General features: G+C 39.5%; 3 protein-coding genes and 2 long non-coding RNA genes across 6 annotated transcripts; 2 read left to right on the forward strand and 3 right to left on the reverse strand.

Moving 5' to 3' along the window:
* Positions 1 to 361: 361 nt before the first annotated feature.
* On the reverse strand, positions 362 to 2,306 carry LOC114141760 (uncharacterized). The gene is made up of 3 exons (XR_003594902.1): positions 2,220 to 2,306; positions 895 to 1,025; positions 362 to 796 (listed from the first exon to the last, which is right to left on the reverse strand). It is a non-coding gene; the product is annotated as an uncharacterized LOC114141760 (long non-coding RNA).
* On the forward strand, positions 2,143 to 6,564 carry LOC114141758 (apoptosis-associated speck-like protein containing a CARD). Its single transcript, XM_028012560.1, has 3 exons — positions 2,143 to 2,555; positions 3,765 to 3,818; positions 6,208 to 6,564. Exons 1-3 carry the CDS (start codon positions 2,309 to 2,311, stop codon positions 6,465 to 6,467), a joined length of 561 nt encoding a protein of 186 aa, XP_027868361.1. The 5' UTR covers positions 2,143 to 2,308; the 3' UTR covers positions 6,468 to 6,564.
* Positions 6,565 to 9,661: 3,097 nt separating this feature from the next.
* On the forward strand, positions 9,662 to 12,369 carry LOC114142067 (uncharacterized). The gene is made up of 3 exons (XR_003594955.1): positions 9,662 to 9,811; positions 9,897 to 10,034; positions 11,784 to 12,369. It is a non-coding gene; the product is annotated as an uncharacterized LOC114142067 (long non-coding RNA).
* On the reverse strand, positions 10,688 to 14,078 carry LOC114142066 (uncharacterized). Its single transcript, XM_028013118.1, has 4 exons — positions 13,568 to 14,078; positions 12,620 to 12,667; positions 11,342 to 11,392; positions 10,688 to 11,054 (listed from the first exon to the last, which is right to left on the reverse strand). Exons 1-4 carry the CDS (start codon positions 13,809 to 13,811, stop codon positions 10,792 to 10,794), a joined length of 606 nt encoding a protein of 201 aa, XP_027868919.1. The 5' UTR covers positions 13,812 to 14,078; the 3' UTR covers positions 10,688 to 10,791.
* Positions 14,079 to 18,755: 4,677 nt separating this feature from the next.
* LOC114142065 (caspase-1-like) lies at positions 18,756 to 27,376 on the reverse strand. 2 transcript variants are annotated; one of them, XM_028013116.1, is made up of 9 exons: positions 27,051 to 27,376; positions 26,426 to 26,476; positions 23,247 to 23,291; positions 22,971 to 23,017; positions 22,520 to 22,696; positions 22,188 to 22,422; positions 21,961 to 22,101; positions 21,767 to 21,876; positions 18,756 to 19,778 (listed from the first exon to the last, which is right to left on the reverse strand). In XM_028013116.1, the coding sequence occupies exons 1-9, from the start codon at positions 27,292 to 27,294 to the stop codon at positions 19,659 to 19,661; spliced, it is 1,170 nt and encodes a 389-aa protein (XP_027868917.1). In that variant the 5' UTR covers positions 27,295 to 27,376; the 3' UTR covers positions 18,756 to 19,658. The 2 variants fall into 2 exon arrangements, with proteins under 2 accessions (XP_027868917.1, XP_027868918.1); XM_028013117.1 differs by lacking the exon at positions 23,247 to 23,291.
* Between the last annotated feature and the right edge of the window lie 97 nt (positions 27,377 to 27,473).

The following is a 27,473-nucleotide window of genomic DNA, read 5'->3' on the forward strand; positions in this document are numbered from 1 at the left end:
TGATGATCATTAGCGCCCACTACTGTCTATTTCAGTTACTGCATTGTGATGAGTTTAGTCATTTTTAGTAAAGTTTTACAATTCTGCAGAATTTCCAGGCAGGTGGAAAAAACTGAAAAACTTTTGTAAAGATTTTCACTGATATGGTGGCAGATTTTTTTTACATGAAAGTTTCTGATCTGTTTTATAGTCCAGGAGGAACAAAGAGGATGAGGAGCAGCTCGTTTTTACCGTGAGTGGCTCTGAAACGTGTTTCATTCATAATGAAACTTCAGCGTTCAAAGAGCAAAGTGTTTCCATGGAAACCTGATGTTTGTGTTGCAGGAGCAGCAGATGATGGAGAGGAAATCAAAGTTTCTGCAGAAACCAGAGGAATGGAAATGACTCACTTTTAGTTTTAATTTAAAATCAAATGTAATGAATAATTTTTTACTATGCTCTTATCCAACTGCTGGAGATAAATGTGGAATAATGTGATTCTGTGATGTGATTACATTTACTTTGTATATATGAAAATAAAAGCAGATCAGATGCATTTTTACAAACATTTTGTTTGTTAAACTTGCTGTTTTTGTGTTTATTTTGATTTTTTGACCTTTTTCCTGTTGCAGCCTGAAAACGTTTCACTCACTGAATTAAGTGAAGAATCGCAGCTGGAAACATGGCTGCTGTTCTCAGGCTGAGCTGCAGAGTAGATCTGAGTCAGGCTCCTCCTCCCTGAAGAAGATCGGCTCCTTCCTGTGTAAAAATGTTTTGCTCCTCCTCAGAGAAATATGTGACTCCAGAACTCGTCTGTCTGTAATTACACAACATTCAGAGGAGGAAGGAGTTCATAAAGAAACTAACATTTCAAACAGTAAATATAAAATGTTCTAAAATGCACCGTCCTGTAACCTGCAGTCTGAGCATTTCCTATAAAACTGCTGGCTGTAGATGAAATGACCTTTGACCTGAGCCAAGTTTCCAGGATCCGTCCTGCAGATACATGAAGATCAGCAGCTGAAGCCGTGAGGCGTTCAGGTCCTCTGCAGGGAGAACAGATTTGATCAGTGGAAGGTCAAGTTCATCAGAAGAGTGTGTGTGTGTGTGTGTGGGTGTGTGTGTGTGTGTGTGTGTGTGTGTGTGTGGATAGGCCACAGGTGTCAATCTCCAGTCCTCCAGTCGCTGTCCTGCAGGTTGTAGATGAGCCACAGGTACAAAACGCTGGAATGAAACGGTTTATTTTCCTCCTCCTTGTGTAGATCAGATCTCCGGAGCCTTAATGACCTCATTATTTTATCCAGTGGTGCAGCAGAGACACATCTAAAAGCTGCAGGACAGCGTCTCTCCAGGACTGGAGTTTGATGGCCTGGTAACTTCGGTGTAGCTGAGTGTGTCAGATGTTTAGGACTGATGAAAGACAGGCGTTTTTTTAGCCGCCAGGTAAAAAACTGATTGTTCACCTTCCAACATTTCATTTGCTCATAGTCGGTTTTAACATTTTAGTTTACAGTCAAATATTTTTCATCTTGTATAAAGAGTTATAATGTCGGAGGTTCTGCTGCTGTTTGGTCTCATCCACTGAGGAAGTCCAGAAGAGCCTGGACTTCTGCGGCTCAGTGGGGAACAAACGAGGCGGTTATCTGCTTGGAGATGAAGAGAACGTTGTATTTTGAAAGAAACATTAGTGGAATAGGCTGATAGAAAATAATAGTAGGGGATAGTAGTTCATGGTGCAGCTTGTAGAACACGCTGTACATTTCCTGTAAAGCTGCTGATCACATGACCTCATAGTCCAAATTACACCTTCTTCCCTTTTCTCCACTTCTTATCTCTGGTTTACACACCGTTCACTGAGCATGCTCCGCGCAGGGGATCAATTTCACCGTAAATATGATGTTCAAACATCCTGCTGCTCTGCAGGCCGAGCCATGGAGATTTATTCTGTCTTCTGTTCAAGTTCAGAGTAAGCATATGAGCCTGCACAGGCAGGTCCAGCTGGGTGTGTTACATGTTCACAACTGAACTGAGGGGAAGCCTCCATGGTGCCTTCAGGGACCTCTACCTTCTGGGAAACTGACGTGTTTTCAAATAAGAAAAAGGAACCAGCTGCAGATCCAGACACATCATCATCTTCAATCATGTATTAATCATGTATTCAACATCTGCAGGCCTGCGAGGAATTGACCATTTTCATGAATATTAGGAAGTTATGTCGAAACCGCATTTTCCCACAATACCTAAACGCTCCACGTCAACTGATAGCGGAATAGTGTCAGAATCTGACCGGAGATCAGGCCGTCGCAGCACATCTGGATCATTCTGAGAAATGCCTCCAAAAACGGCCAAAAAGATTTTAAGTAACAAACTGGAGGATCTGTCCGCCGAAAACTTTAAGAAGTTCCGAAGAGAACTGGTGGACCGGAAGGACGGGGTCAAGATGAACCAGGTGGAGGAGAAGGACTACATGGTGGTTTCAGAGGTGATGATCAACGTTTACACGGAGAAAGAAGCTCTGAAGGTGGCGGAGGAAATCTTCAGAGAGATCCGCTGCAAGCAGGACGCGGACGAACTGGGTAAATATCTGCACCGGATCTGGATCCAATTACCTTCTACATGGAGATCAGCAGGAAAAAACCAAACATTTAGATTGTTTTATACTCAGAATGCAACATGTTGATTCAACAAAGAAAAACTAAACCAGCTCGCCTCTTTTTTACTTTCACTTTTGACTCAGACATCCGATCTCATCAGTTTCCTTCTTTTGGCTCCAACTCAGTAACCCGATGCGCAAAAACTACAGAAAAACTAAACAAACTCTAAAAATCGGGGTTGAATTTCAGCACAGTATTTTGTTTCTTGGAGGAAATTTGAGAACCTGAGCAGTTCTGACTGCCTGGAAGCTTCAGGCTCGGTTTAGTTCTGGATCGGTGCTGATCCAAACTGCGGCTGGTCTCAGGGTTTGTGCGCTAAAGTAGCGCATTTTGACGGCTCTGTCTGTCGGAGCTGCCCTGTAACTGGCTGTGAATTCTTCCATAAGTGGCTCCTGGGAGCCAATCATCATGCCTCCAACAGGCCTCTGGGTAAAACCACGCAGAAACATCCGGTCAATTTAAATAGGATATAAATAGATACAGTAGGATTTAACCCTTTCATTCATGAATTATGATCCTTTGTGTCAGAATTTTTTTTCCATTTTTTAAAATTCTTTTCTTAAGGCATAAAAAAGGTAGGACATTTTTTTTGTAAAAATAATTTTTTTTTATGTGATCAATTGTAATTTTGTCCAAATACAAAGTTGTTATTTGAAAAATACATCAGTAGTATTGTTCCTTTATCTGATGTCATAATATTTGTTTTACTTGCAAGAGTCGTCTACAGTAGAAGGAGGGACCGGGTCGGTTCTCATGCTTTTTTGTCTGTCGGCCATATTGTATTTAACAAAAATAATTTCTTGCATTTGCAGCTGATGGCCAGTAGTTGATGGTATATTTTATGATGCATTAGTGTCCACTTCAGTGGTCTGTGTGCATTTATAGCATAAAAATCCACAGGAAGCACAAGAAAATGGCTTTTAGATAGCTGTCCACTGTAGTGACCACTATGCATGAAAGGGTTAATATATTTGACACTGAAACTTTATGGAAACAGTCAGACAAAGAGATAAAAGGCACACACACACACACACACACACACACACACACCGCAGTCAAAACGGTCCCTCTGCCCAGAAGAAAGAATTTGGTTTTGTTATTTTTCACTGATTTTATTTGTATGTTTTGCAGTTGAAGAGGCTAAAAAAGCAGGTTTGTGTTCGGCCGCTGAAGGATCCAGTGAAGGTGAGTTATTTTTCTTTTAAACTCCAGAAACAGAAACCGAGTCAGAGATCATGTACGTTTGGGTTTTTGTTTCAACATAAAACTAGAAAACATGAAGCTACGCGGTTATGTTAGTGCATAAGTTAAAATCACATCAACTTTATTTTGAAGATAGAAATAATTTACAGAATGAACTGCAGCGATCATTTTTCCACAGACAGGAGAAGATCTGTGTGTATTTTGGGTGAAATAAATTGCTTCCTGTTGTCGTTGCTGTTCACACACCTGCTGTTCACACACCTGCTGTTCACACACCTGCTGAAAACACACCGATCCTTTTCTACCTCATAACAAGGAGAAGAAGAACCAGGAGGTTTAACGCCTCCTGGTTCCGACTGCTCTGGTCCCAACGAGACATTTTGACCTCAATTCATTCACCTCAGAAGACAAAACTTAATTTAATTAGAGAAACGGTTTCAAAAACAAAATGATACCAAAATACACAATTTTTAATTTAATAAATGCCGATTAATTGTGAAAAAAGTAGCGAAAAGCATCAAAGTTTCATAACATGCAAAAGTAGATTTGTTCAATCAATATGTTGGAGAAATCTAACAAACATATTTCTATAAATCAGCAACAATTTGATCAAAGAAACAAAATTTTAAAGAACAATTTTCACCAAAGTATCAACAAGTTCAAAGTAACAGAACAAAACTGGATGTTAAAAGTAAAGAACAAACGGCTCTGTTTACAACAGGCTGGGTAAAAGTTACACTGATGGAATACTGATCCGCAGCTCAAACCAGACCAGATCCAGATCCAGGTCCAGATCCAGGTCCAGGTCCAGATCCAGGTCCAGATCCAGGTCCAGATCCAGATCCAGATCCAGATCCAGATCCAGATCCAGGTCCAGGTCCAGGTCCAGATCCAGATCCAGGTCCAGATCCAGATCCAGATCCAGATCCAGGTCCAGATCCAGATCCAGATCCAGATCCAGATCCAGATCCAGATCCAGGTCCAGATCCAGGTCCAGGTCCGCAACCTGTTGATGACAGTTTAATGGAATCAGTTTAATGGAATCAGTTTAATGGAATCACAGTTTGTTGAATCTGCTGGATCTCAGAGGTTTTATTTTCAGTGCAGAGCCTGAAAGGCTGCAGCCTCAGCTCCTTCCTGACCTTCTTGTTGGTTATCTCTGCTCTAAATTAACCTTCTCTAATACATTTCATTTTCTGTCTTATGTAGTTTGGAGTCCAGCTAAGATCACGCTAACGAACAATAAAGCATAACTTAACTTATCTTAATCACCAGAAACTCCTTTCTTAGCTGAATTATCTCCCCAGAGCAAAACCCAGTTAGAACATAAATATCCTCTAATGAACTATTTTGTTTTTCCATGTCATAGTTAAATTTTTCATATAAAAACCTTCTGATCTGCAGTCGTGTTAGTTCCTGCGTAGCTCCAATCCTCACTGAGCCGCTTCTGGACGGACGGAGTCGCCAGTTCAGCTCAAATATTTATTTATTGCAAATTCCAAACAGAAACAGCAGCAATGAGTTAGAAACAAACTCTGCAGATGTTAATAAATGTCAGGCAGCAGAGAGAAAATGCAGCTCGCTGGACTAACAGCATTAAATTCTTTACTGCTTCCTTTTATGTGAGATATTACAATTATAATATCAATAGGCAGCTAAAATGAAGCCATATTTACATGTTTGTGCTGTAAAATTACATACATGTGAACATAAATAAGAAGCAGCTTCGTTTAAAATGTGATGTGACAACAAGCTTCATAAACTAATGTAACTAGTTTTATTACTGAATAAACTAGTTTCTAATAAAGTGGTGACGTCCTGATACCGCAGACTCAACACTGCCACCAGCTGGTTTCCATTCTGTACTGCAGCCTGTCTGTTAAAATATTTTACTGAACAAAACAGATTGTAAAAATGTTAGTGTTTCAATGTAAAAAGAAGAAAATGACAAAAATAATTTAGAACAAAAAAGGCATCAAAGTTTTGTCACTTTTTGTTTAATTTGCAAAAGATAAACAAAGACGTGAGGTTAGTACTCTGACACAAACCTCGATGTAGTTTCAAAATAAAACCAACAGCACAGAATGAAACCGCTTCATAAGTTTTACTCTTTCTGCACCTTTGACTCCTTTAAGATGATTTATTTTGTCTGTAGATCATCGTTAGCCTTCATATTCCACCTCCCAGAAAAAAACATCTCCAACATTCACTTTGCTGCCTGATAAAAGTGAGGAGCTGTAGAGTCACAAGCTAGACAGACTCCGCAGGGGGAACAAAACTATATATGCACATCATCTGAATATCATAAGGAAATGAAAGTTTAGTTTAAATCTTGTGCAGTGACTAAATATTTCCTGTTTTCTCTCCTCAGAGGAACACTTCGTGGACAGACACAGGACTGAGCTGATCCAGAGAGTCACCACCGTTGCGCCCATTTTGGACAAGCTCTTAAAAGCCAAAGTTATCCAAAATGAAGCTTATGATGAGATAATGGGGCTGCGGCCCTCCCAGAACCAGATGAGAAGGGTGTACGGATCTGTACAAGGAGCCGGCAGGAGCGCAAAGGATCTCTTCCTCCAAATCCTGAAGGATCAGCAACCTTTCCTCATCGATGACCTGATGAAAAAATAAATCCTGGAAGAAAATTAAATCTATTTTAAACATAGAATGAAAAAAACACATTAAAACCACTTTTATTCCAGAAGAATAAAGAGTTGCTTCATTTGTTTCTGTGAGTTTTACTGAGTTTTTCTCTGCAGGAGAACCAAACCTGTCACAAGTTAATGTTAAAGTTCAGCTGCTTATTAAAACTCCTTCTAAAGATTCAAATAGTTGGTGTAAATATTACGGAAAGTGTAAAAGGACACAAGGTGGCGCTCTGACTCTGAATGTGGAGAGATTTATGTAAGATGGAGAAGAAATGAAACGCAAAAGCTGATGCTTTATTTTTTTACTATTTCATCTCAACATGTTGAGGCTTTTCATCCTAAACACCAAAACTAAAGAAAGTTGATCCGATCTGGGAGCCTCAGGTTCCAGTTTTTCTCTGTCGTTAATAAAGTTATAAATCTATATCTTGTTATATCTGACCAGCCATGGAGGCCACTGAGCTCACTGCTTCAAAGCAACTGAGACATTTCTGAATCTGAGCCTCAAGACAATCCTGTCTCTGTCCCATGCTTGGTGTTTGACCTCTGACCTCCACTGTCACCTGTGGAACCATTTATAGGCAGGTGTGTGCCTTTCCAGATCAAGTCAGATCAACTGAATTTTCCACAAGTTGCTCCATTTAAGTTGTAGAAACATGAAGGATGATCAGCATCTTTAGGAATGGTTGTGATTATTTATGCATTTGAGATTTCACGGTTTTCTGTTTTTAATAAATTTGCAAAAATGTTAAAAACCTTTCCATGTAGATAACTAAACCTCAAAGATTTTAAGGAAAGAATTTAATAAAATTTGGAATAAGACTAACTTTCCAGATACATCGTGTTAGTTTGCAGATTTCCTTGTTCTTCACATTTTCATGGTGAAGAAAAAATTGGAGAACTTAAAAAAGTTTTTTGGTTTTATTTGTCTAAATTTCTGTAACCATGTTGTTTGTTTCATACATTTATGTAAATCTTTGACGTCAAATACTGTCATACACAGGTAAAGCGCTGAGGCTTTTATCTTCTTGTGTTTTCTTCTTCAGTCAGTTTCACTGAGGGAAGCAGGAAGCTGAGCTAACCTGACTTACTGATCAGTGAACATGAATTTCTCTGGAAGCTCCATCAGACTGAATCAGCTGGTTCTTCCTGCTGGGCAGAAATCCAGTTTATTTGTGAAGCACATTCCAGCAACAAGGCAGTTCAAATGCTTTACATCATAAAAACATCAGTTATGAAAGAGGAACGTCTAACCCGCCAGCCGAAATCTCCCCAGGTTTTTATTTTCACATGTTCAGTTCTGGATCTGCTGGATAAACAGAAGAAGAAGAAGAAAGATGCGGCTTCAGCTTCTGGGTCCTGTGACAGCAGTAAACAGGACATGATTCAGGCCTCGTTTCTATAGCAACGGCTAATAAATGGACGGCTTTCTAAATGGACTCAATAACTTCTTTGGGAGGTTCGAGGCACTGAACAGTACTCCGGCAAAGAAAACTGTTCCCCACCAGGAAGAGGAGGCACTCTGCCTGGACACAGCCGATGTGTTGAAGACTCTGAAAAGAGTCAACCCACGGAAGGCCCCAGGCCCCGACAACATACCTGGGCGGGTGTTCAGGGAATGCGCAGGTCAGCTGGCTGGTGTCCTAACAGACATTTTTAACACCTCACTGGACCAAGCCACAGTGCCAGCCTGTCTCAAAACTGCCTCCATCATTCCGGTGCCAAAGAAACCTCAAGTCACCTCTTTCAACGATTACCGGCCTGTGGCACTGACTCCAATCATGATGGAGTGCTTTGAAAGGCTGGTAAAAGAACACATCGTCTCCAGACTCCCCTCCACATTCGACCCGTTCCAGTTTGCCTACCGCCGAAACCGCTCCACTGAGGACGCCATCTCCTCCGCCCTACACCTGAGCCTGGCTCACCTGGAGGAGAAGAACACTCATGTGCGGATGTTGTTCCTGGACTTCAGCTCAGCGTTCAACACAATCATCCCACAGCATCTGGCAGGAAAACTGGGACACCTGGGCTTCAGCACCCCCCTGCGCAACTGGCTGCTAGACTTCCTCACCGACAGACCTCAGTCAGTCCGGATCGGACAACACACCTCCGATGTCATCACCCTCAGCACAGGCTCCCCTCAGGGCTGCGTCCTGAGCCCTCTGCTGTTCACTCTGATGACACACGACTGCATCCCCAGGTTCGCCACCAACCACATCGTGAAGTTCGCGGACGACACAACGGTGGTGGGCCTCATCAGAGACGACACCGACCTGGACTACAGAGAGGAGGTGGAGCAGCTGGTGGACTGGTGCAGAGACAACAGCCTGATCCTGAACGTTGACAAGACCAAGGAGATGATCGTCGACTTCAGAAAGAACCGGCCCAGCCACGCTCCACTGCTCATCAACAGCTCGGCTGTGGAGGTGGTCAGCAGCACCAAATTCCTGGGGGTGCACATCACTAACGACCTCACCTGGACTGTGAACACCACGTCTCTGGCCAAGAGGGCACAGAAACGTTTGTATTTCCTGCGGAGGATGAGAAGAGCACACCTGCCCCCGCCCATCCTCAAGACGTTCTACAGAAGCACCATAGAGAGCATTCTGACCAGCTGCCTCTCTGTGTGGTGTGGAGGCTGCAGCGCCTCCGACTGGAAGAACGTGAGGAGAGTGGTGCGGACAGCAGAGAGGATCATCGGGGCCCCCCTTCCCTCCATTCAGGACATTTCATCCCAGAGCTGCGTGTCCCGAGGCCGAAACATCGTCAGTGACCCCTCACCCCCACCATGGACTGTTCTCCCTGCTGCCCTCTGGAAAGAGGTTCCGCAGCATCCGGTGCAGGTCCACCAGGTTCTGAAACAGCTTTTTCCCACTTGCCATCAGACTGCTGAACTCTTAACTGGACTGCACTTAAAATCTGGTCTCCACTTTATACCTTGCACATGTACAGAGCTAAATAACTTATATTTTACTGTCAGTCCTGCACTTTATATTCTATATTTATATTCATATTCATATTTTATACTGTATTTTATTTTATTCTGGAGTAACCTCACAACATTGAAAGCTCAAAACATTGTCCTGAGCCGTTTGCAACGAAATTTCGTTCTGTATTCACCCTGTGCATGAAAAATGACAATAAAGTCAGTCTAAGTCTAAGTCTAAGTCTATAAACCGATCAGAACGTAACCAGGAGAACTGATCGCTCCGCTCTTCATCTCCACATTCCTCTGATAGTTTCAAACTGAGTGAAAGATCCACAAAGATCCAACCGCTGATCCAGACGATATAAAAACAAGTCTGATCGTTTGGAAGAAAGAAATGTGTAATTAATATTAGCTTTTAAAATATTTTAACATTTTGTCCCACGATATTCAAGCTGCATGACTAAATAGTTTTCCTGCCATCAGATTCCTCCTCCCTGATGTTCTGCTGGACCTCATCAGACCCAAAGCGTTCACTCCACCTGCAGTGTGGCGGTCCATCAGGATCAGCCCTGAGGAACACCAGATCCTGCAACGTGTCTGTCTCCACCTCAGGAGCTTCAGGTTTGATGCTTCATGTTCTGAACCTTTGTGTTAAAGAACAAGAGGAGAAATATGGCCGGTATTTGTCTCATCTGACAGACGCCATAGCAACAGGATCACATGCTCCCCTTTCTGCAACCTGTTAACCTTTTCATCTGGAAATGGGAAAACATTGCAGTTAATCTTAAAGCAGTTTCATCCACTGAAGTCAACATTACTTTAACTCTTTGACCCTGTTTTTCTGTTACAAAGTTACATTGCTCTCCTGTGCCCAGACTTCTTGTCGAGAAAATTTGATCAATTGCATTGAGAGACCGGTTGACCAGAACCTTAATCTGTAGATTTGGAGGATGTGCAGAGAAAGAAAAAACGTTCGCCTTCACCGAGAACACTGAGAACCTGAACATTTGCTTTGGATCCAAGGTTTGTTCAAAGATGTAATCCTGTCACTCAGTCAGGGAAGAAAATTACTTCTCTCATCCCACAATGCCGTGCGCTCCGGCCCAGAAGAAGCAGGAAACTGTTTCACACCCTATTTCCTGAAAATTGTGCTAAAGGTTTGTTGTTTTGGTGTTTGTACCTTGTTTATTGGAACTGGTGAATCCTGACTGTAACTACAGCTACCTGGATTTTTAAAATTCTGAATAGATTTTCATGTGAATGAACTGAGTCGGTTAGATTTTAAAAGATGTTTATTGAAATTCAACAGTTCATCTTGCTGTGACTGTGTTCAGGTGAAACATGAACACAGTCACAGTTGCGTTCATCACTAAACGGGTTAGTTTTCCTCCAGTTCTGCCACGAGAAACGGCTCTTGCTGCTTCAGGATGTCGTAGAAGATATTTTTCTCTACTTTGCCCTTTTTCATCAGATGAACATTTATCAGCTTTTTAACTTTATTCTGAATGGTGGGTTCAGCATCGATTTCAGCGTAAACTTCCGGACCGATAATCTTCTTGAACAGCAGCTCATCCAAAATGGGTCCAATGTTGGTCACTCTTCTGATCAGGTAAAGACTGTTCCTGTCCAGAAAGTCACTACCTGAAGGAAAACGATCAGAAAAGTTGATTAGTTTCAGAATAACTCAAGTTATTTTAATAGGATGGCATTAAAATCAGTTTTAAGATATTACAGACTTCACTTGTGGATGTAAAAAATGTTTGGCATAAAATCTTTAAGTGTTCCTGTTTCTACAGCCGATCTGTGAATAATCAGCCAAGTAAAGACAGGTGGTAATAATTTGCTTTCTGCTGCTGTCATGGATTTATTTTCTACCTGAACTGAGCTGCTGTTTATACAATTTATAAGGAAAACGTAGAATAACTCACCGTCACTGGGAGCAGCATTTGAGGGTTGACCTTTCTGCTGAGCTGCAACAACTGCAGCAATAAAAACAATATTATTTCATGATAAAATCCATCTGAACAGAAAAAATGTTCTGGAGGTTTTACATCATGAAGTCTCACGTTTTCAGACAACACAACTTTTTTCAATTGCAACTTTGTTCATGTTTTCAAAAAGATTTTCAAAAGTGGATCTTATACAAGAAATTTATTCTGCTTTTAAGTTTTAATATAATTAAATTTAGTTTCTAACAGGGGACCAAGAGTCAAGTTATGATATTAACCATTTATTCCTCTGGTTAAGTTTTTATTCACAAATGCCACTGTCTAAAGATCACCTCCATTTCTAACATTTTTTATGTGAAATTCATAACCATTCTGTCTCCAGAACATTTGGTCAAATAATAAATTGCTCTTATATTCCCAGAACCAGACGGAGGAGCAGAGACCGGGCTTCAGCTGGATCCACTTCTGGATCTGGATCTGGATGTTTGATCTGGATCAAACGTCAGATCTGCTCACAGTCTGGAACATTTCAAATCACTCCTAAAAACTCATTTTTATTCTTCAGCTTATCCATAAAGTCTGGAAATTTATTTTCTGTTTTAATTTGTGTTTTCTTCTTATGTGTTTTATGAAAACTTTACAGTAGTTAATATCTGTTTTTAAAGTGCTTTATAAATAAATCTGACATTGAAATCAGTTTATTTGAGAAAGTGCTTAAACGTTGCAACATCACTAAATATTTATATCAATATGTAAATATCTTAATTTAAGATTTGACGTTTTTCTTGCATTTTTAACATTTTCTGTTTTACTTTCCTCAGTGAGTGTGACTATTATTTTTCATTTGCTCTTTTTTTCTGCCCAGTTTATCAAACTGATCCCACATTATTGACATGGTTAGGGTAAAGGTGAGGATGCAACAATTCATTTATAAGGTCACAATATTTAAAGTGAGAATTTTGTATGTTTTAATGACCATCTGAGGTGAATAAAGACGTTTAAATCCACATTTTTACCTGCTTGGATGCATTTTAGCTCCCAGCCTGAACTGAAACTGGAATCAGCTTTGAACCGACACCTTTCTGCTCAAACAGCCTGACAGCTTTAATGCTGAATAGAAAAACTATCCTCAAATATGAAGTAAAACCTTGAGCTGCCCGTCACTGAACAAGCTGACAGCTGGACATAATTGACTGTTTTAGGGGGAAATTTACTGCTGTTTCTCATGAAGAAGCAGAATAAAGAAACAAAACTCACCGAATGGGACATCAGCAACATATTTATTTGCTTTCTTGACCTCTTCAGCTGCAAAAATTGGAAATAATATTTATTTTTAATGCAATTAAAGAAAGATGTTAGAGGTGAAAAGCTGGGATATAAAAATATATTACATGTGAGGACGAAGCAGAAACTGTGAAATAAATCAGAGAAAATCCTGAACATCCAGCTGTGACTGGATGGCAGCTTTAACTTCTCTGAATTCATTTTTCTCCAGAAAAACTTATATTGCACCAGAAATGTTTTTATTTATTTGTTTCTGATGATCTGGGCACAACAGCAGCCGGAGCAGTGATTTCAGTTTGGTGCTCATCATGAAATCCCTGCAGCAGAACGTCGGACCTCAGAGCCTGTTGATCCAGTTAGAGATTCTTTACTGTATGAAAGAGCAAAATCACACGGCGCGCGTTTCTTTGGAAGAGCTGCACCCATGTAATGGTTACTGGCTCTGATTCAGATTTTCTTTACGGTTTTGTTTTTTATAAGCTTCATATATTAATTTTGAAGCTTTTTTAGTCTTTTTGTACATTACACCTTCCCCCCCAGTATGTAAAATATTCCAACATCCTCCAAGTTTTTCTGAAAGTACTTTGAACTTTACTGACTTACTTTGCTGCAACATGTCAGTTTAGCTCATTCTTGGCTTTTTTCTTTCATCTTCAGCCTCTAAAAGTTACAGCTGTGTGTGAGGTTCACTAGATACGTCCTCCTTCAGAAAACAACGATAAATCACTGTGTTGAGCATCAATAATACATCATAATGCCATCACAGCAGCACTGAAGCCCTTTAACCTGCAGTGATCCTGAGCTAAAGCAAACCTAAAACATCCAGAACTAAACTGTTCGGTTTCGTCCAAAAAAGACAAACTGAATAGAAAGATAACCTTCAAGCTCAGTAATGGGTCCAGATGTTGTGGAGATATTTACCCAGCTCGTCCGCCGCTTGTCCACATTTGATCGCTCTCAGGATGTCCTCGGCTTCCTTCAGAACTCTCTTCTCAGAGTAAGCTTCAATCATCACATCTGTCAGCACCAAGTAATCTTTACCCTCCACCTGGTTTTGCCTGACAACCTTTCGGTCCAGCAGTTCGGATCGGAACTTGTCAAAGTTCTTACCGGACATGTCCTCCAGGACGTCATTTAAAATCCTTCTGGGCGTTTTTGAAGCCATTTCCTACAAAGATGATCCAGTTGAGCTGTGATGGTTGAAACAGGCAATAATCTTCAATCAGCTTCTGACACTTTTCCACTCCTTCTTAAAGCTGTGCATTTAAATGTTGTGGGAAAATTTAGTTTCAGCAATAACTTTCCTTCTGATTTAAACAATATTTATTAAAATGGTTAATTTCTCTCAGGTCTGCACATATTTGTTGCTTCATAGGCAAATGTTTTCTATATTTTTAAAAAAAGATTCTGGTCTTTCTGGAAGTGCAGCTGGGCTCCTTCCTATTTATAACAACAGGTTCAGTTCAGGTCCCTGAAGGCACCATGAAGGCTCCTCCTCAGTTCTGTTGGACACGGTCAAAAATTCCCACACCCTCCGCCTGCAGAGCAGGATGAAGTGGTTTCCACCGACAGATCATGTGATCAGCAGCTTTACAAGAAATGTACTTCATGTACTTCATGTACTATATGTACTTCATGTACTTCATGCTGATGCTCCTTCTGTAGAAACACAAACTGGAATATTCTGCATATGATGCTTTTTACTGCAAGCAAACTAAATATTCTGCCCTGCCAGTAAAATGCTCCCTGCAGCAGAGATGCTTGAGTCCTTATTATTATATATATGTACAGTATATATATTATATACATATATATATTATATGCCCCAGGCAGCTTATAACACACCTGAGGAAACCCTGATAAACATGAACAATGCTGAAGCTTTATTGGCAACAGTTGACAGGATGAACCACCTGAACTGCAATCAAACTTGGCCTGAAATGAATTTGTCAACTTCTTTGCAAAGAAAATTAAAAAAGAAATATAGGATTAATCTGCACATCCACACTATATCCAAACATAACAAATGCAGAAAAAATGACTCATTTTCCACAACTTAACTATAAAAGCTTAGAAGAAATTATAAATGAATTCAGCTCCTTTTCCTGCTGCCTTGATATTTTGCTCACCTTTCCTTAAAGTCCTGCCTGTCGTTGCCCCTCATCTGATCCAAACAGTAAACTCATCGCTCTCATCAGGTGTTTGTCCTTCAGGCTTTAAAAACAGAAGTTATCAAACCATTGATGAAACAGAACAATCTGGAAAAATCATTACTGCTGAATTACAGGCCAACCTCTGACCTCTGACCTCTGACCTCCCATTCATCAGCAAAGTTACTGAAAAAGCTGCTTAAGCAGTTAGATACCTTCCTAACTGTAACTAACTGGTTTGACATCTTTCAGTCTGGTTTCCATGGTTACCAGAGTACTGAGACTGGCCTAGTCAAAGTGTTCAGTGACAAACATTTGTCATGGAAGAAACGATGGAGGGAAAAGAGATGCACATTTTCTAACTGATGGATTTTTCATTCAGTATTCAAGTTACTATATCAAAGTAACTATGCCATCCCTGGTAATAAATTAACTATATATCATATGTGTGTAGGCCTGTCACAATAACACATTTTGATGGGCGATAAATTGTTCCAGAAGTTATAGCGATAAACGATAATATTGTTGTTTGGAGGCCATTTTAAGGGATATAATGGTCATGGCAAAATAATAATGCAAGAACACAATCTGAAAGATCAGTAAACTTTAAATTATAATTAACGTTTAACACTGCAACTGGAAAACTTTTCAAATATCCAAAATAAGTAAACAAAACAACAAATAAAATGAATTTTGAAGTTTTTGTAAATAAAATTGTCCTTACAAGATCAAAGCACCAACCTGAAAACTTTTATCATCCAGTTTTTGGTAGAAAGAGAGAGAAAAAAATCATGCAATGGAAATTATTGAATTTGTTTTAATTTATCATGTGATTAATTTATTTATTGATTATTGTGACAGGCCTGTATGTGTGTTTATCATCTCAAATTGGCAAACTGCCCTAAAAACATCTTCTTCCACTTCCTTTTGAACAAAATAGTTTGAGTCTTTAATGAATATAATGACTTCCAGGATGAAAACTCACTTTATCATTTGCTTCACAATTAATGAGATAAACACAAGATTTTGATATATTTCATTGGTCAAAAATGCATTGATATCAGTTGACTGGTAATTGAACTGATTCTGTTTCTAAAGTAAAAACAGTAAAATGGAACTCAGCAGTTTTACACTCAGTACAGCAGTTTGACCAACAAAAATAAAATTTAAAAGATAAGCTTGGTTCTTCTTGAACAACTCTCTACATCAGTGCAAGTTTGTCCTACAAATATAATTAAAAATGATGCTTTTCACATCTAACAGACACCTTAGCTCCTCACTGATTACTCTGTGCCGTCTCACTTTCCAGTCCTGCATCCAGTGACTTCATGTCTCACTTTCCAGTCCAACATGAGCCATGGCTCTCAAAAGGCTGAAATACACAAACTGATGCAAAAAAAAACCCAAAATGTTTTTCTTTCCTGTCATCTCAGCCACAACATTTCATTAAACTACCTGCAGTTTTGTGTTTCTGTCGCTGCTTCACTCTGACTCTCTGCAGCCTGATGTTCCTGCATGGATTCATGGATTTACAACAGACACTACAGAGATGTACAGGACCAGAATGTGAAGTAACTCAAGATAAAAAAGTAGTTTTTATCATACAGAATGAGAATTTTAACAACCGATTTGCAGATGTATACATTATCATACATCTCAGGTATATTTACTGCATAAATAATTTCTTAAAGCAAAAGTTTTCACTCATTTTAAAACATCTCCTTTTCTTATCGTCTCCTAACCACTTATTACCACTTATTACCACTTACTACCACTTATTACCACTTATTACCCTTATAAATAGTGTGGAAATAATGAATAAAATACTGAAAAGTTTTTAAAAGATCAACCTGACATCAGTCTTCACCTGTTGTCCTTTCTGGTTCTACTAAAATTAATATAATTTTTATATCTTCACATCCTGAAGCTACCATAACTACACAGATGACACACAGCTCTACATTACGATGTCACCAGGTGACCTTTGACCCCATCCAATCACTGGTCAGATGCTTAGAACAGGTAAATGTGTGGACATGCCAAAACTTTCTCCAGCTGAACAGAAACAAAACTGAAGTTAATATTTTTAGACCTAAAGAGGATCTACAGTTATAGATCTAGAGTTATAGATCTAGAGTTATAGATCTAGAGTCAACGCACAGCTTCAGTTATTACAACTAAAAACCAGCGATCAGCCCGAAACCTGGGAGTAGTGATGGACTCTGACCTGAACCTCCAGAGCCACATAAAGACAGTTACAAAGTCGGCCTTCTATCACCTGAAGAACATTTCCAGGATTAAAGGACTAATGTCTCAGGGGTTTAAAGAAGGTGGTTGAGGGACGACATGCAACCAAAGAAGAGGAGATGAACGTGGGATAGCTACGTGTTGTAGCCAAGACCACCTAACCTGAGACCAAGACCAAGACCGGCGCTCTGCGCTACATGACACAATAAAGTGTGAAATATAATCAAAGTTGCTTCTTAATTGATTTGAAAGATTCACATTCTCTTAAAAACACCTAGATATTAAATACTTAGAGCTGAAATAACTTTAATCATTATCATTTCAAACTCTTTGTTCTGCTTTGCTTTCACCTCTGTGCCACAATCCACTGAGGTCTCCTGCCGTCCCTGAAAAGATACGGCTCATGTCAGAAACCACCACTGTCTGCACCATTAAAACCATTATAACCATTAAAACCATTATAACCTGATTATAACCATTATAACCTGATTATAACCTGATTATTAGACCACTATTCTTTTCACAATAAACCCTCCTATATTTACTGATATTCCCATATTTATTCATTCATTCTTATGAATGAATGACAGAATGAATTATCATTTACTATCACATAATCAAAATTATGGAGCTACATAACTGGAGATAATGGTTGTATATTATTTTTGTGGACATTTAAAGTAAATCAATTTAATTTAAAAATACAATAAACTCAAAAATGAAACTTAAAAATGACGTTTGTTGAAGGATAAAATAATTTGAAAATGAATACATAATGAAGTTTCCTTACGCTTTTTTAGATAAAATATTTAAGTAAATATTTATATTTATTTCTTTCAGCTGTTTTTGTTTTGTAATGCTGTACCTGAGAGAGTTAATTAGTAAATGTAAAAGAGTTGGATGAGAGTTTGGTAGTGTTTGTGTGAGAGCATATATAGGCCTGTAAGTGTAATTATAAGTTTAGTTTTATACTTACTAAAAGTAACTGAACTAGAATCACACAGTCAGAAACATCATTTAGTTTTATTTTTTCTGGTTTTATTTTGTTTTTCCTTCTAATTCATGTAAAGCACTTTGCCTTGTTGCTGAAAATGAGCTACATAAACAAAAATACTTTACCTTAAATGTATTTACCAATTTAACTCGCTCTTCCAGAATCTTCACTTGTGGGGGGAAGTTTAAACCTGATCTATTTAATATTTTGTTTTAGTCATTCTCTCCTTCGCTTTGAGGTCACCTGGTCATGTGTTGCCATGGAAACGCACCCATGAGCAGCGCTGACAGGGACCTGGTGTTTCCACGTTGTGTGAGAGGGAAGGGAGACGTCTTGGTTTGGGCCCAGATAGTGTTTTAGCTTTAGTTTGAAGTTGTCAAAGTTAATATTAATTATGTAAATGTTGTTCTAGAAGTATAGTTGCTTACATGTGTATATTTTCTACCTGTAAATGTCAGAGGTGTCTCCTCCCCTGAATTAGCCCTGATGATTTAAAAGCTGTTGGCTCAGACCAGGAGAGACTCTCCCTCCGACTGATGGTTGGAATCATGTCTTGCTGTGAAACTGTAACAAAGTCATTTTGAAATGTACATATAAAAATATTCAGAGCTCCTTTTTGGATCCTGTCTGGATCCCACATTTCTGGTGGTTTTAGTTTTGCTGCCTGAAAGGAGTTTAACACAAATCAAACCAACCAAAACAATTCATAAATCAGACATTTTCTTTTAAATTCTTTTATTGTGAATGCCTAATATGAAAAGACTTAAACTAGAATGAAACAAACTAGCAGAAACAACAGAAACTATTCAGGAAGGGGAACCGCAGAATAATTCACACAAACCCAAAAACTAATAATGCAAAACTTTGAACCATGAATAACAAACCAAAAACCCCAGAAATCATGATAATTCAACACCCACTGATTTAAAACTATGTGCCATTTAAATTGGTCAAATTGAAGTTTTACTCATAATGTCTCTTGTGTACATAGATGGAGAATAAAGTTATTTTTATCATTACTTTTGCCCTGGTCTTTTGTTTAATGTCATTAATACAGATCAGTGTCTACAATCATTCACTGAAGCCTCTGAACACAATGATGGTGTGATGTAGATTTCTTGTCAAAGTGAATTCAAATAAAAATTGCGTATATATTTCAATGAAAATCATGCTTGTGGTTTCACTATAATCAAATTATATTCTTTGTTTCTCTTCTTTTTTTTTATTTTTACAAACGACTCCATGACAAAGACTGACAAGGCAGAAACTCAGCCTTGAAAAAGAGCTGAAAACTTTTAGAAATGAATATTTGCAGCTGGTTAATTTCTCTGCTCACCTGCCTGGTGACAGTCGGTGCTGGAGGTGAAGTTAATGTAAAGTAACGTAAATGAACAGAATTAGTTAACAGATCAGCAGGTTTTGGAAAACTTTGAAACTTTGTAGTTTAAGTTGCTAACATTCAGCTGACCATGTCTTCATTTTTTGTCAGAATTTGATATCTTTATGAAGTTTACATTCAGAATCTCTCGTCTCAAAAGGCCTCTGGGAAACTTGTCACATTAACTTACAGAATCTGACAGAGCAAGACGTGCTGCTTCCTCTCACACTAAAACATGCCATATTAGTGGCTGCTGTCCAGGAGGCCAGGATAGAGGAAAAACTGCTTGTTCAGCGTCATTCTGTCAATAACTGGCATCTGTTTCTTTTTGTCGTCACCACATTTTGAAACAAGGTCCTGGACCTGTGGAGTAGAAACAGCGTGAACAATTAGCTAAGGTTTCCTGAATAAATCAGCAACAATCAGTAATCTTCATTACAGATTAATTATAGGAATGTGCAGTAAATATGGTTTATGGTAGAAACAATAGGAATTTGGCTTGTGATAGAAATCTGTGGTCTACAAACAGCAAAGCAAGCGGGAAGCAGAATGGCTGAGAGCGCCAGGGAAACTTAACTATCTGGACCTGGTTCGGGTTTCACCTCCCATGGTTTTGCGTGATGCTCAGGAGGCACAATGTCACGGGTTGGACAGCGAGAGAAAAATAAAACACTTTTTAAAAACGCACACTGGTCAGAGAAACCACATTTAAATCTGAGCTGTCAGTCCAGTTGGATCTGTCTGATCCAACCCCTTTAATTAGAGTCTGAATTAAACCCGGCGTGTTATTTTACTGCTTTGGTCCACCGTTTGAGCAAGCAGTGCAACTTCTCCGGTTTTTAGCTTTTGTTCATCTTCCTGCGGTACTGAGAGACGGGATCAATTGAACCCTTGGAGCCTCACAGGTCCGCGCACGTCCTGACCTGCACGTGGTTCGGGGCGTGACCGTTTACAAAGATGTTTTTTTGAGTGGTTTCGCTTCCCCGAAACCTACAGATGTCCGACCGTGACATCTGCCGCGCTCCTCCTGAGCATCACGCTTCCAGCTCCATTTGTTGAAACCGCAGGGTGAGTTCAGTTCAAATCTTGAACTTACTGGGAATAGTTGTCCAGAGTTCTGTGCTTTTTATAGTCCTCTGCACCTTTATTTACTTCCTCAAGATAAACTGATGGCTCCTCTGTTTAGACTATAAATGGATTAACACAACATTGCATTCTCTTTAGTTTTCTCTGTTTGTTATGTAGTGGAGACGGGAATTAAACCACCGTTTGAACCAAAGGTTTGAAATGCACTTCTGAGCCAGACGCTCCAAAGCGTCCGGTCCGTAACTCTTCAACACGCTTTCAGCTCCGGTCACAAAGACGCATTTAGTTCAGAGTAAATGAGATGATATTCAGAAAGGATGTTTTTTTATTGACTGAGTTTAGTTGCCTCAGCGATGAACTGTGTAAAGTTTATAATGTCTGCGCATTATAACCTGTCAAAATGATGGAAGGGATTTAAAATTTTCCATCGTTAAAGAAACAAAAAAACAGCCAAATACAGAAAATAATGTGTTAATATGACTGGATGCACAGTAGAGTGAGTTGACAGGTGAACAACCTCAGATCACCTGGATGCCCAGAAGGAGTTGAATCTTAATGTCCTGGGAAACTCTGATTGTTTCCTTCAGGACTCAATCTGTACCGGTAAAATATTTCTCTGCTGTTTCTAGACATTGTTATCACTTATCTGGCTTTATTTATTTTGTTTCTTTATTTTATTGGTTATTCGAGATGATCCTTCCCCAAAAAATAAAAAAAAAATAAGAGTCCGGGTGGAACAAGCACAGAGTTTCCCCGAACATTAAGATTCAACTCCTTTGGTGCATCCAGGTTATCATTTCCTTCCCCCACTGTGTAGGTGTGTGTGTGTAGGTGTGTGTGTGTGGGGGGGTGTGTGTAGGTGTGTGTGTGTAGGGGTGTGTAGGTGTGTGTGTGTAGGTGTGTGTGTGTAGGGGTGTGTAGGTGTGTGTGTGTAGGGGTGTGTGTGTAGATGTGTGTGTGTGTAGGGGTGTGTGGGTGTGTGTGTGGGTGTGTGTGTGTGGGTGTGTGTGTGTGTGTGTGCATGCAAGCAGCTAAAAAAGACAGAGGAAAGACACAGAATCATATATCCACAACCAGTAAAAATGGAGGAAAGGAAATAAAAAAATATTTGTTTTTCTGAGCCACTGTTCCAAAATGCTCCATTCATCCATTGCTATAATTGAATCCTAATCTTTATATAATCTGCAGTAAATTAATGGGGAAAAATTCAAAACTGTCACAAAATTAATTGAAAGTTGATTTCAGAAATCAGAGCTTTTTGGTACCTTGGTGAAAAGATCAATAATGTGTTTCTGATATGATTCTGGAGTGAAAACCTCCATGATGTTCTGGATGAGGATAGATCCATTTTTTGACTCTCTGAACGCCTTGTTGTCTGTAGGAAGACAAACAGACATGAAAAAGTCATGAAGCTACAAGAATGAGAGTAAGTTTCTCTAAAGTTGGACTCTGAACCCACCAGGAGTGCTGGCGAGAAGAGAAACAAAGTCTTTTTCTACGTGCACAGACTGATCCAGGTTTGGTTCCTGGTCCTCAGGTGGTGGAGCAGGCGGCCCGGTGCTTTCCCCGTCATGGACCCAAGTTGTGACTCCACTTCTTCCTGAAAGTTAAAAATGACACTCAGGTAAGGAAAGACCCTTACACGACGTCTCAGTGAGTTTTAGTTGATCTGTAGATCTAAGCCACCTCCTCTGCAGGCCTGTAAGATGACGACCTTTGGTTTGTTTATTAGCGCCTGACAGCCGTGGGAGTTCAAGCATTTGAAAATTTTGTCGACTGCAAAATCATCTTGGTTGTCCTCTTTGTAGTCAATCCCAAGAATTTTCCCCAGTTTGCCATGAGACATAATAACCACAAACACGCTGTCGGTCCGCTTCAGTTTGTCAAGTTTAGCGAAGCTTTTTAACGCATCATCAATCCCCTGAAGGAAGACATGAAATCATGTAACCAGTTATTACATTTGTTTATCAACCAGACAAGAACCAGTTTGAATTATTCTCCCATTTAGAATAAAGTACCTTTCCAGTGAGGTTTCGGTGTTTTACCACCTCATATCCCAGACTTTTGAGAAGTTTCTCCATGTTCTCCTCGTCTTTCTCTGCTCCATCTCTGTTCAGTTTCTCATCAGAAAACTTGATGTTAGTGATCATCAGAGCTACTCGGTTCCTGTAGTTATCCTCAGTCACAGGATAAACCTGACAGATAAACAGAGAAAAAAGAAACTAAGAATTAACTGTTGACTTAAAAAGAAACAGCTGAACTGGAACCTGGTATCAAGTTAAAGTAAAATTAACATTACAGTGAGAAAAAGATGCACAAAAATCAAATAAAGATTTACATTATTTACATAAATATATATAGATTGGTAATACATCCAAAATAACAAATTATTATACCTCCAGTGTTTTTATGTGTACATTTTTCTTTACCAAAATAAGTATATTTCACTCAGGATAAGAAATGACTGACCTCTGGATCCCCCTTTTTGGACATCCAAAAGTCTTTCACAGTAGCGACTGGTGGAGAAAAGAAAGAAAAGTTCAGGTTACATTTTTTAGAGCATATTTATGAATGCATTATCTAGATGCATGTAACAACAGGGTGTTGTTGCTGCACCCTGCCCCCTCTGAGAGAGGAGATGCTGCCAGCTCTCCGTCTAACGGGTGAATTGAGTTTCCTAAATCTGCTGGGATTTATCCAGAACTGGATAAACTCTGTTTAAAGCTGGTGTCCAGAACGACTCGCCTGGTTCCTGACGGCCTCCATCCAGGCGTCCCTCCCTTCTTCCCCCTGTGAATTATCCAGACTGAGCAGCCTGCAGCCAACTAGTTTCACAGAGCTCACCTGTTAACACCTGTTAACGCTCCTTCTCTTTATTACAACTTGCTCTTGTTACTGAACCAGGTTGGTTTTAGTGACTCAGTGAGTCCCAAGGATGATGTTTCACATTTAGTTTTGGGCTAAAAGCAAATGATAAAACATTTTCCATCTTTTCCTCTCCAGAATCAAACATCAGAGCTGTTTCACAACCATCAAAGAACTTTGAGGCGACTCATTAACTGAATGTCCACAACATCTTTTAGATTTTATGCTTCATATTTTATTAGTAAGACAGTTTTGCCAGGCTCAGTACAGCAGAAATAATCAAATCATCTAGTCTATCTTTCCCTACTGCTGACACTGAGAACTAAAGAGGGAACCTTTGAGAGAGACGGACAGAGTTTGGCGTTTTGGACCCCAGAACTGGCCTGATGATGATGAAGGTGCTGCAGCAGGAGGAGGAAGTTGATCGATGAAGGCAGGATCTCTGTAGGTCTGATGAGCTTCTGTCTCTGCATGGACGGTGAGGTCACACAGGACTTGGTGCTGGCAGGAAGAGTACTGACTTGGAGCAGCAGGTCTTGGATCTTAGGGTGACTTCTTCCTGTGTGTAGCGTTCCTCAGCTTCTTGTCTTGCGGCTCTGAATTTCCCTTCATCTTGTCTCAAGATCTTTCTGGTCCGTTGAGATGTAGACGAGCTGACCTCATGGAAGGAAGGCACCAGTTCTTCTTCTTTGTCTTCATCTTTGTCTTTGGGGTCTGAACCCAGCCGATGAGAGAAGTGTGATGTGAAGCCACAGATTGTGGGCCAGACGGGTTGGTCCCCATGAGCAGGACAGTCTTCGGCTCTGTGGCCCCGGCTCTTCTTCAGCTGCAGAGTTCTTTGTCCATCTTGTTCTTGGCTCGAAGCTGCCTGGAGGATCCAACCAAAGGTTCCTCTTTAACTCACCTTTTATAGGGTTTATTCACCTTTTGGTGCGTTTGCATTGGCTAGCACTGATGCTGTGCTTGTTTCATTGGCTGTCTGCTCAGACAGATGATCTCATATCCATCACTGTCTTAGAGACATTATGTCCTGATGTCTGTGCTGATGTCTCAGGGTTGCTCTACGGTCCTCCTACATTCGTTGCCTGCACAATCTTTCTTCCCAACAGTTCAAGTTGTTCAACCATCTGTTTCCAAGTAAGGCGTTGATCATCTCTGCTCTCCTGTTAGTTCCTCTTTTCCCTCTAACCTTTCACCTTTCACCTACCATCTACCTCCAACATATCAGTGATGTTTAATTACAGTTAAGCATTTTACACCATCTCAAGTTCAATGTCAAAATCACATTTATAACTTCTTTAGCTTCTCTGATTTAGCATTCATTTATAATATTATGACAACCATAACTTATTACTATTATTATAATCATAAAGTGAGTTATTTCAGATGTTCTTCTGAAAAGAAACCAGAAATAATCCATGATTCTAATTATTTGATACCAAAGTTACAGTTACTTGTTTTACTTGTATTTCCACAAGTGTAAGTGTAAGTATTATTATAAGTAAACCAATATTAATATAAGTATTTTACTTTGAATCTTATCAAATTACTCAAAATGTTTAGATTTTATTCTTTAAAACTTTCATGCTTTAAACTAAGGAATAGTCTCATTTATTTTTATAAATCTGCAGGCTGGAAACTTGCTTCCTCTTTTCCAGGAAACCTGCTCTTCCTGTTTCATGACTCTCTCTGACTGACTATAATTTATTATGATTAGATAGAAACAAAAAATAGAATTAAAGCAAAGTTCACAGGAGACAAAAACAACACACAACCAGATTGATTTTATTGAAGTTTAATTCTACTGTTGGGTCCTGATGTCACTTGTGTGATTAAATTTAAAGATAACTTTATTTATTGTTACTGTTAAACTAAAACCTCCAGCATGGAGAAGTGGGAGGATCTCGGGTTTCCTTGACAACACTCAGTGGCACGCTGGTGAAACGTTTGTTGAAATGTTTCTAAGCCTCTTTAAGCCCCAAAAGGAAAAGGAAAAAAATATGGATTTTGTTTGATGAGAAGAAAACAAAAAGATATTGTCCTTCTCCACTCTGTTGAATGATTAAATAAATTCATAGGTTTTCTCAACTGTCATTGTTCATTTTTGTTTAGTTTTTTGCTGTGCAGGTTGTAGGAGATTATGCTTGTTTGCAGATGACACTGAAGTTTGTTTCTAATTTTACCATTCCTTGTTAAATCCGTGGACTATTTGTATTTTAAAAGCCTCTGCGCTGCACGTAAACATCTGCAGCTGAACATTTTACCGGTCTGTCTTACATTTTTAAGATCGCTCAATCTGCCTGCATGACTTGCTGATTGGTTTTCCTGCATGGTTCATCTTGGTAGTTTAAGGGACTGAGGGATTGATCGCAGTTTTATAAATGTCTCTTCTTTCCTTCAGCAGATACACTCAGGTGGATTAGGTCCTGCTTTGTGGACCCGTCCTCCAGAGAACTAATAAATGGACCTGGAGGTCCTGGGTGATGTACGGGGAAAGAACATCTTGGCGATGGGAGAATGACTGAAGCCTTGTAGACCAGCAGAGCATTTAGATTGACTCTGAGCAGGAAAGGAAAAGAAGAATGACAGTTGACTTTAGGGCGGTAACGACTCATCAAATTATTCAAGTATGTCGATTATTAAAATTCCTTGAGGCAACTTATGTACCTCAAAGCTTCATTAAATTATGTTTTATTATTTAGAGCCATTTGTTCCGGACGGATTTACGTTGTGCGACGCTCTGACTAGCTGCTGATGAATCTCTGTGCTATCAGCTCAACATTCATCCTATTTTCACCAGATTTGTTTGGGTTTTCATTGATTTTTGGGGAATATCCAATATTAATGCTGCCGTTAAGGAAGAATATATCAGTATTTATTAATAATCAATAGCTTACCCAATTACTGAAATAATACTTTAACTTTCAGAGGAGAGATTTTTTTTTAAAACTGTTGTTTTAAAACTGTATGTCACAATAATGGTTTTTTATCTTAAATTAGATTTTTACAACCTCAGAATGTCTGAGATTTTGTTACTGATGTTTAAAAGAAAAACTCACCAGTGGGGGAATCATCTGCCCAGTATAAACCTGCCTCTTTAGCCTCTTCAGCTGCAACACATACAAATACAACTTAAAACAAATTCACACATTTTGACCCATTTCTGCAGGTTGACAACATAGAAGAAGACAGTGTGACCATTATGACAGGATAGAAACACAGATGTGGTTTTTAAATAAAAACAGGAGGATCTGCTGGTTTAAACATGTGGGTCGATTCAGACATGAAGCTTTTAGCTTTTGTTCTGATTGTTAGTTAAAATATTTTGGAAACAATCAGAACAAAAGCTACATGTATTATTGTACCTAATTATATTCTATTTAAATATAATATTTTACATTTATGTCTGTATAAAAATCTTCTGTTATAGCTAGGTCTTATTTCAGGAGGCAGCACACAAATCCTGAGCTGCAGTTTGGATCAGAACCGATTCAGCATAACTGCAATGTTTTCTGTAGTCGTTACTTTAAAAGTAAAGGAGATGAACTGGTTTAATTTTTACTCTGTGAAATCAGTTCAACCAGAGAAAACAAAACAAAGAGAAGAAACATTGAAATTGTGCTGAAGATCCCTGCAGACATGAGTTGCAGGATGAATGGATCCGGATAGTGTGGCCGTATTCACCCAGGTCGTGTGCTGCCTGTTCGCAGTCGATCTGTTGCAGGAGTTCCTCGGCCACCTTCAGAGCTTCATCTGCGTATTTCTCAATTATCACCTCTGCAACTTCCAAGAAGTCTTTTCTCTCCACCTGGCTCCTCTTGACACGTTTATCCCGGTCCAGAAGTTCTGAGCAGAACTTCTTAAAGTTCCTCTCTGACAGGTTCTCCAAGATATTTGCTAGAACCTTTTTGGGCTTTTTTGGAGCCATTTCTCACTGAGATGATGTGGAGGTGCTGGGGTTGCTGCAACAGGCGCTGCTCTTAAAGAAACTGCTGACACCTTTCCACTCCTTAAAGTGATGCATTCAAATGCAATGGGAAAATGTTGTTTGACCCCTCCCTTTCCATGAAGGAGCAGCTCCTCCCCCTGAAGCCCGGCCAGGTGATT

The sequence above is a fragment of the Xiphophorus couchianus genome, chromosome 3 (assembly GCF_001444195.1).
Source record: "Xiphophorus couchianus chromosome 3, X_couchianus-1.0, whole genome shotgun sequence".
Classification (NCBI taxonomy): domain Eukaryota; kingdom Metazoa; phylum Chordata; class Actinopteri; order Cyprinodontiformes; family Poeciliidae; genus Xiphophorus; species Xiphophorus couchianus.